Here is a 10,374-nt window from a genome sequence, read left to right as displayed (position 1 = left end):
AGTCAAGAAATGTACAACATGCAGTTTAGGCATATTTTCTGAACATAATCTAGGACCAATACAGGTAGATGTAAACAGTAGAATCAGTATGCCCTTTACACTTTCACTTCTCCCAAGCCTAACAATCCACTGCAAACTCATTACCTTTACTCTTTATTACTCTTATATTTCAGATAAACACACAACCTTTATACATGGAATTATGCATTCCTTAAACCATACCAGTATCAAACCTTCTTTAAAGATTGATATAGTATCCTTTACATGCATCCACTCACTTGTGACATAGGAACACCAAATAAAGCAATGCCAACTAAGAAATATATATAAAAAAAGGCTTCATTCTTTGATGCCTTTGCTTTATTATATTTGAAAGGTCACAAGACCAGCTGCATTTCAGTTACCTCCCTTTGTCTAACACCAAGTTGGACTGGTTACAAGAGCCTTGTATCAGTATAAAATGTGGCCCTATCAGGCTCCATGTAAAGGAACAGTTCAAAACATCCAAGCTTGTCACATCATTTCTTTTTAGTTATTGCTGCTTCTGCTAATCGAGCTTCGGTGGCAGCTTGAATGACAATGCGTCGCTCCTCTAAGAACTTTCCATATTCTTCCGCTGACAGACTGCAGAGACAAAACAAGAGACTGATGTAAAGATCAAATGTTCTACTCAAATTTCTCACAATTCTTAACTGTTCACCTGATGTGCATTCCTAAACCAAATTACTTGTCTATTTCAATACTTCTTACTACACTTCACATATTTAATGTTCTATTTTAATTAATGTTTACTCTCCAATGCTTCCTTTCATACAATACCATATAAATGAACATGTCTGGTCCTGCAAAGTCATTGAGAACATTTGTTTATATAAGCTTATCTAACTGTAATATTCCCACTAATGTAAATACTAATAACCCCATGTTATTTTAATCTAATTAACTAGAAAGAGCTTAGCTAATGGTTGTAGGGATAACTATTCTTAAGAAATCTGTTTGGAATAACTATTAAGCCATCTGTTAGGGCATGTCTTAAGGTACCATTCTCTTTCTGTATAGCAAACTGGTTAGTTTACAGAATGTATATGAATAACTTTACAAGAGAAAACTGGGACCAAACATTTAAGTCTGCTTGCAGCTACATATCCTTTGACCAAGATGGACACAATTATCAGTTATCTGAAACAGATTTACCACACCTAGAAATGTACAGGAACTTGAATCTATTGAGCATAATAAAATAAGGTGTCTGGCAGAAAAGCAAGAAGTGAGAATTACGTTGTAGTGTCATTCAATCATCTGGTCTTAGATCAGATACTTACTCTCTGACCACTTTGATGCCCAGTGACCGGGCGCTGCCAATCATAGATTTCACTACTTCAATCAGTGGCATATCCCGTAGAACAAATGCTTCATCTTGAGACTTCATTACAGCTATTTCATATAACTGCTTCAATGTCACCATTCCTGCCACCTCGTGACCTTTTAATACAGGACAAAAAAGTTGAACCTGTTACACTCATGTTTTCCTGTTAACTTCTATGTAATCAAATAGAATTACATTAAATAAAAATAGCTCATACTAATTCACAATCAGCTACAATGCAGTAACCAAAAGAGAAGCAGCTGGTAAATTGTTCAGCAAAGTTGGGATGCAGAACAGGGAGTGTCTCCAGGAACAGAGAAACAATCGTGGAGTTTGATTACTAGCTACAATCCGTCAGGGAAATGTTGGGTTGGGAGACAGAGAGACCTCAGAAATAATAAAAACAACGATAATAGTGCTCAGGGCATGCCAAGTGTACTAATGGTTTTCATATTACTACAGAAATCTACTACTGATGTTACAGTGGAGATTTCCATTAGGTCTCCACTGTCTGCCTGTACCGGCAGTGACGACCTATATGGACAGCCCTTCTAATGAGTGCCTTTGGTCATTTCAGTCACACTCATAGCTGCCTAAAATCAATCATAAAGCCATGTAATCTCCATAGTCAAACATTAGCAGTAGAATTGGTCGTACTAAAGAACTTGGCGACACTCAACATGGCAGTTATTCAAATTGCTGCCCTACTAGCGCTGCTCTGGTCAGATGTAAGTGATGTTATTGTGAAGCGTAAACGTCTATGAGTAACAGCTCAGCTGTGAACCGACAGTTCACAAAAACTCACACAACTGGACCATCAAGTGATGAAGCATTTAGAAATAGTCTGTTCTTGGTTGCGACACTCAACACTGCCTTTGGAAGACACATCAGTACAAGAATTGTTCATCAGGAGCTTGGATTGGATTTCCATGGCCGAGCAGCCACACACCACTCTCAGATCACCATGATCAATGCCAAATGTCGACTGGAGTGGTGTAAAGCTCAACGCCATCTGGAGCAGTGGAAACGCATTACCAGGAGCAATATTTCTTAACTTCAGTCCTTGCAGCTCATGTTTTCAGGATTTCTTTAATCATGCACAGACGAGTTAATCTATTTGGCCGGGTCAGTAATTATCCCACCTGCTTCCACAGGCAGAATCCTCAATATATGAGCTGTTGGGGAGGCCCACACATTTTCTGGCAGAATTTTTGTTTTTAATTGTGCTACAGACCTGTCTGGGAAGCACCTTTTTCTATTCCAGCAGCACATTTTAGGAAGTAGGACGTAGGCGGTTGTCCAATCTTCAATTCATATGTTCTATCAGGCTGCAAATAGAAGAAAAATAGTAGAAGAAGCTCCTCAGAATGTTCTAAAAACAGAATGATGTCTTTTTGAGATCATTAAAACTACAGGCCAATTATACGGATATAGTACACAAACAACATCATGAATACACAATTTAACATGCTGAATACTTTAAAAAGGCAACTTAAAGGCTCCCAATAAATATTGTAATTGACAGTCATTTTGCAGCAAATTAATGTATACCAAAGTTAATTTCACAAGGCTCTATTAATGCTATGAAGTGGCCAGACATTCTAACCCAAGCCTAATACATATATTCAATTAGCCGCGTTGTACTTTAGAACGCAGCTGCGCATTACTGTTACTACGGTAATTTCTCTGCAGATTTTTGCTTGCAGGTTATAGACAAAAATTAGCGGAGAAGTTACCGTAGTAACGCACAACGCGCCTAACTGAACCTACACCACAGGATTTACAACTCTTTATTCCTCCCTTCTTCTCTGTGATCCATTACCTAAACCAGAGGTGCCCAAACTCAGTCCTCAAGAGCAACCAACAGTTCAGGTTTTCTTTAGTCATACACAGATGAGTTAATGTACTTTACTGGCTAAGTAATTAGATGTTCAGGATACTTTGGAGAGAACAGTGTGGAAACATCTAAAATGCATCGACCAGGATAAGGCCTGTTAGACACTTTGTGACTGATGTGGAGTGGGACGTATGCCAGTTTGCGTAACATCTTGCATGAAACAGCTCTGCACATGGCCAGAAAGTGGGTATATGAGTATGCACCTATGCAGACTTCAATGATTCTGGCACGTATGCCTGAATGTGCCTGAGGAGGCATGGGGGTCTTTATAACAAGTACAATAAGGGTGTGTTAATGCAAATGCGGCTCATGCAGAACCACATATAAACCTACTATAGGACAGGTGCAAATACCCGATGAAGATGATGATGACTAGCCACAAACCAGGGACTTGTGCTGCTAATGCAGAGCCAGACACATCTATAGATGTGTACGTCTCTGCATTTGGTTGGAAATACGCTATCTTTCCGTGCTTATTATTATAGTAATTTACTCCCATAACACTGCAGTTAGTTGTTAATGAAGCCACAGTAACCCACTTACCCTAAAATTTCTTGTAAGTCTTACCCATATGACTTAGCCAATGGAACTCTAAAATAAAAATATTTCTTAAAAAAAATAATAATAATACAATTTGTATAGAAAGGTTTTAGTTTTTTCTTTCTTATATTACGAGTATCTGCCTACTACTACAAACAAGAGTTAAACGGCCCGCTTGAAGCACCACCATTGACCTCCAATATATGTGGATGCTATAAATTCACACACAATACCTCTATCTTTATCACTACACTTTCATATTGCAGGGGAAAGCACCCAACTTTCCAAACAGACCAGGGGGTAAATGTATCAAGCTGAGAGTTTTCCGGTGGGTTTGAAAAGTGAAGATGTTGCCTATAGCAACCAATCAGATTCTAGCTTTCATTTTGCAGAACGCACTAAATAAATGATAGCTAGAATCTGATTGGTTTTTCAAACTCGCCGGAAAACGCTCAGCTTGATAGTTATCCCCAGGTATGCAACATGAAGTTTGTGGGTCCTTAAAGTTTGTAGGGTAGGACATATCCTAACTAATCTCCTATCAATGCCCCCTTCAGGGACGGCCAGTCTTCTCCTCGTGATGCTCCCTACTTTCTGCTCCAAAAGGAAAGAAACACCAGAGTTCCATTGCCCTCAGAGCAGAATGTCATTGCGGAGCCCAGGAATGTCTGTTAAAGCCCCAAACTGACTTGTTAGGCTTGAAGTCTTGTGGTGTCGACAGTCGCATTGCAGTGCTCAAAGGAAATAGCAGATAGGAGTAGTATAGGCGACAGCCACACAGGGCCAGGCACCTTATGGGCCCCTGATTTTCCCCCTCAGCTACCAGAGCCCATATAAGCGGTTATCACTGGTACCACAGTAGTTACACCAACTGAGTCAGACATTTGTTTAGAGTGAAGGAAAACGGAAAGGAGAGTGGAGCGAGTAGAAAGGACCTCTCATGGCTGCGTTTTATCTGTAAGCAAACTCACCAACACACACAGCAATCCATTTATATAAGAACAAAAAATAAAAACACAGTATTTTCACATTTACTTTCCTGAAGACCAAGCAAAGCACAAGAAATATTGAGGTTAATGTCCCTTTAAAAGAACAAGTTTGGTCCTTAGCAAATTAGCTAGAATAAGGGAAGCGAGTAAAAATGGGTTTGGGCAGGCTGTATTCCTCAACTTGCTCAAATATTTTAAAAGCTTAGTTCATAGGGACTTGGGAAGAAGTGGGGGTTTAGTGACCATCAGTCAGTGTTGTTTAATATAAGGCAGCAGCAAAGCAGAACTGCACCAGAAATAGGATTTTCATACTTATGTAAAATCCATTCCTCTTAGTCCATTGGGGGACACTGGGGCATAGAGTAGGGACAGGGCAAACTTGCACTTTAAAATTAAGCCCTAGCACCTCCCTCTCTATATCCCACTTCTTGTTAGCCTGAGGCTATGTTTAACCAAGCCCACAGAAAGCAGAGATAGAGTGAAAACAGGGACAAAGAAAAACAACATTCTCTCAAAACAAGACATGTCAAACAGTAGGAGAAACAAAAGCGTTAAGGATGGGATCTGGAGCAAGTTTAGAAAATGTAGTTGCTGCATTTGTTATTGTAAAAGCTATGAACATTTCTGCAGTCCTGTTGATTACCAACAGTGGTCGTTTATCAAATGAGCGAAACATGTATAATATGCTTAAGTCTGATCATTTGTAAGACTTTTTATCAAATAATCAGAAACACATCCAGTCTCAATTTTTACCACTAAGTGTTGGACATAAACCGAGCCTCAAAATAATATAAGAGTATTTGAGGCATTAATTTTCCCTACTCCCATGCACTCTATAGAAGCTTCCATTTCACCTTGGTTCTTGTAGCATGCCATACAAAAATAATAAATGATGTGCGAAGTGAAGGCATAGTCACATAAGGAAACAAGTACAATAAATTTGTCAACAGGATCATTATATCCAAGACAATAGAGTAAGGATATTCTGTCCATATATTGTAAAATGTTTCTTTATTGTTTTTTTTTCTCCTGCTGCATGAATATCAAAGTAAATGATTGAAGCACTTTTGCTTTTCTGCTAATTTTATTATAAGTGTGACTTGCAATATTACTGGATTAAATGCGACCCCTAAACCTTAAACAATGCCTTGTTCACACAGGACATACTAATGCCACATAGTTGGTGCCCATATATGTTAACCAGGAGCCCAATGCGCAAATACTAATGGGGACTCGGGAAAAGTCTTCAGCATATAAAAAGAAAGACTTATAATTTTATAGTCATAGCAACAACAGCTACTCACCAAATAATGAAAATGCGATAACAGAAGTTGTGAAATGTACTAAACAAACCAAGACCAGCAAACTAAGAGTTCTCAGAGTATTTTAGACACTCACATTAACAAGGATCTTGACTCGCAATGGGACACCTTCAATAATGTCTTTGGTCTTCTCATTGAACTCCTTACAAAACTGTCCAATTGGGACGCCCCTCTGTGTTGAAGAAAAGGGAAAACAGAATAAAGAGAAAATAAACATGATTATTCCAGAAACATTTAACAAAATATTCACCACAGTCCAGGGGGGGTATTTATTAAACTGCCGGTTTGAAAAAGTGGAGGTGTTGCCTATAGCAAACAACCAGATACTAGCTGTCATTTTGTAGACTGTACTAAATAAATGCGAACTAGAATCTGATTGATTGCTATAGGCAACATCTGCACTTTTTCAAACCCACAGTTTAGCAAATATACCCCCAGAACTAAACCGGAGCAAAGTTAATGCTTTCAGTAAGAGCTAATAGAGCGGCAGACGATGGGAATAAGCATGACAGACTGTACTCAAGCAGGCAATCTGATGAAGCTCCAACATAGAATCAATGTTAAGGCACAGAAAGTGTCAATTGTAGAGTATGATCATTTTGCTCTATGTAAAGTACAGTTATTAGATCTGTTATCCGGAATGCTTCTGCCATAGGTTTTTATGTAATTTGGAGTACTACTCGTATAATATTTTAAATGACAATTAGAAATCCCTGTCTTTAACCTACACCTCTTCATTCACCTGTTCATTAATATGTTTAGGAGAGCTCCTAACAGATTGCAGGTGGAAATACTCAGTGATCATGTCTCTATATATGGCAGCATGACAAGCTATATACAATAGAACCCGCTACCAAAGCTAAATAATGAGATTTCTACGTTACTTTCAGAGCTGTTCAAGTAACAGAACATTTAAGTCTAGACAGCTTTTGGTCATAGCCTAGTCTCAGATATTGCTAGTAACCACAACTGCTGGCTGTTGATACTGACAGTCAACATACTTAAAAACCACAGAAAGCCTCCCATTATTTACCAGTCTCTTCCCCCTACTTTCATTTTACATTAGCTGTGATCACAAACTGGCATTGGCTGGAGCTCATCCCGTTAACTCCTGGATCTGTCAGCACACTTACTGCAGCGGGTTTTTTTTAGCTTGTTTTGGGTTTTGTTTAGTGTACGGCGTTTCCCGGAATCATCTCTAAACAATTGTAAAATACAACAGATGATGCTTACTTGGTCTCCTGAGTAACAAAGTGCCTTCAATTAAAAAACACCAAAAGGATTATTCCACCCAGAACTGACAATGTAGTTTATCGTCGTTAAGTTATAATACAGAATGATAAATACCTGGGGTACTCTGAGGGCTTCAACAGTACAGCAATAGCACTTCTCTTCTTACAAATACACAGCGGTTTTGTCAACTTTCCTCCAATGTGTACTATTTCCTTGAAACAGACAAGTAGGAGAGGGGCGGTGTATAAGTGGACTGTTGGAGAGCTCTTGACTTTGTGGGAAAGTCAGACCCCTGATAAATAGCATTCTGTAATTTAGCATAATATCTCCCAATGATGATAGTAGTAGAGCTAAAAATAGACTCATGTGCTGACAGAAGCAAATGAAACAACAAAGATGCCCAGTGAACATAGGAGACTTCCGTCCTGCTTCTGGCCAGGTGAGCTGCAAATTATGTGTGGAAAAAAATGTGGTATTTAACAACTGCATTACAAACAAAGACGTGTATTGCATGACTTGATTTAATCTGTCCACAGATACAATTATTCAGTTTTCAGGCTGAACAAATGAACAGCTTGACACAGACCTGTCCCAAGGTGGGCCCGAGAGGAGGTCCTGGTGCAGCCTGTCCAGCTCCCAGTACTGCACGAATCACACCAGCAACATCTGTTTTCTTTGCAACTTTGACAGCGCGGGAAGCTTTAGACATGGCTAGTAAAGGAACAGAATGACGCATCATTTTTAGTCAACTTATGTCAAATGCCTATTACAAAACTTTAAGCATAATTTTATAAAATATAAATATTTGTAACAAGAAGAAGTGATAGGAGATGCAAAAAAGAAACATACCAATAAATGTTTCAATATTTTTCGTATTACTTCCATGTGTATCATTACTACACTTAAGTATTTGGGGTTTTTTTTGCATTACCTTAGTTACAGAGATATTTAGCTAATGCTTTGTTATGGTTTTCATCATGTTTCTCATACATAGTGCTTATGGTAGTTTTTATACAAGGGTGTTCAGTCTTACAACATAACAAAGACATTTCTATTTGACCAACCCCATTTCATTTAATCTTTGCAGGTGTGCTCCTGTTCTGTAATGTTAAAATCGGGACACATTTTTGAATATGCATTCTCGTCACCTTGACTATCCATACAAGAACTCTAAATGGATAAGTGTGAAGACTTTCAAAATATCGTTAAAGCAGCCCTCTCGAGTATCACATACTACTTTCTGTTCTAAATATGAGTTCCGTAACGTGGCCTACCTTACTACCAGAAGCCTGGACCTCAATTAAAGCACGCTACCGCTTCTGTATCACACGCACACAGCCGCCCTCCGACCTTCACTCCCCAGCTAATCTAACCCATGCAACAGAAAGTTCATCTCGCAAGGAACCCTCACTCGCTGTCCAATGAGAAAGGTGGGCGGGGCTACTGAAATGACTCCAACCTTAATGGCTCACACAGCACCGGCAGCCAGTGATATCTCATTGGCTCTTTATTCCATCATTTACGAGTCCAGAAAGAGACTTTTAGTCATAAAATCGCAGCCAATAACGCTGATTGGCCGCTTCTAAGACAGATGGGCTGGGAAAAGAAAAGACGACATAAATTTGATATTCATGTCCTGGTATCCAGGAGCCATATTTTTGTAGACTATTCAAACATTTCAGTAAGCAACCAAACTGCCTTTGTCTAGTAAACTATACTGTGACAAATATTAACATCCAACTATATCAGTGTGTATCGCGGCTGCTCACAGGTTTTTAATGTGATGTTATAGGCCTGTAGTGTTACCAATTGTTTTGTGAAACACAAACGTTAGGCTACTGTAACAAATAACACAAGAATCGTGAGAAAGCGTGGACATTTAAACATCAATGTAACTCATACTTGCCAACTCTCGGAAACAAGTTTCCGGGAGAGGGGGCGTGACTGGAGGGCGGGAGGGGGCGGGACGAGGCTAAACGTGTCATTTTGGTCCCGCCCCCTGCGAAAACGTAATTTACGTCACGGCGGGCGGGGCCAAAATGACGCGATTGGCCTCGTCCCGCCCTCCAAAATGGCGTCAATCACCGAGAATCGCGGGTGAAATCCAGGATGCGGGAGAAATGCCAACGAGCCCGGGAGACTGAACCGAATTTCGGGAGTCTTCCGGACATTCCGGGAGAGTTGGCAAGTATGATGTAACTCATAGCATCATTAAAAAATAGAATTCTTGCAAATAATACCACAGCCTAATACTTAACTAGAAGTGGCACAGTTATACCAACAACAAAGGCATTAATTGCAGTCAGGGGGTGCTCTTGAGAGATATATTTACAAAGGAAAAAGGATAGGAGGCAGAGCTGGATTAAGGCTTTGGGTTCTCGGGGCATTTATGCCGCATACTTTCCTACTTTCCCGTAATTTCTGGGAGGCTTCCGAATTTCGGGGAGTCCACCTGGACTCCCGGAAGAGTAGCCTTAAGTCCTGCCCCCCACTATTCAATACCATAATTTTTTGTATTTTATGGCGAAGTGGGTGAGGACAGGTTGTAATTGGCGAACATTGGTATACTTTGACAGGGGGCATGTAAAGGATGATGCGATCCACGTGGCCGCGCCCCCAAGATGCAGCTGCTTTGCTTTCCGTATGGGAGATCTCCAAGTTGGCAAGTATGCCCTAATGATTGTAATTAATAATAGTGGCCCCTTGGTGATCTTTATTAATAATAGTGGCTCCTTAATAATGTAATTAATAATAGTGCCTCTTTAATGATTGAAATTAATAATACTGCCCCCGTGAAGAGTATAATTAAAAATAATGCCACCCGTAATGATATACTTTCCTTAAGCCTCCCTTATATAAAGAGTGTTCCACTAACTGGTTCACACAGCATGTATGTAAAGTGAAGATTGGAAATAAGTCCCAGCTGTCCCTCATGCTGGGACAAGCTCCTGGCTTATCAGGATAGTCCCCTAAAATTAGGAATTTGGACAGTTGAAAGGTAAAGGTATGTTATTTTATTGACCATTG

The 10,374-nt window shown here is 39.7% G+C and overlaps 1 protein-coding gene across 1 annotated transcript; it reads right to left on the bottom strand.

The window, feature by feature from the left end:
• Positions 1-321: 321 nt before the first annotated feature.
• On the bottom strand, positions 322-8,774 carry MRPL11 (mitochondrial ribosomal protein L11). Its single transcript, XM_075188656.1, has 6 exons — positions 8,622-8,774; positions 7,934-8,058; positions 6,191-6,286; positions 2,601-2,694; positions 1,323-1,482; positions 322-624 (listed from the first exon to the last, which is right to left on the bottom strand). Exons 2-6 carry the CDS (start codon positions 8,054-8,056, stop codon positions 519-521), a joined length of 579 nt encoding a protein of 192 aa, XP_075044757.1. The 5' UTR covers positions 8,057-8,058; positions 8,622-8,774; the 3' UTR covers positions 322-518.
• Positions 8,775-10,374: the final 1,600 nt, after the last annotated feature.

Source organism: Mixophyes fleayi, chromosome 10 (assembly GCF_038048845.1).
Source record: "Mixophyes fleayi isolate aMixFle1 chromosome 10, aMixFle1.hap1, whole genome shotgun sequence".
Classification (NCBI taxonomy): Eukaryota; Metazoa; Chordata; class Amphibia; order Anura; family Limnodynastidae; genus Mixophyes; species Mixophyes fleayi.
This window is presented reverse-complemented; position numbering and strand designations above follow the sequence as displayed.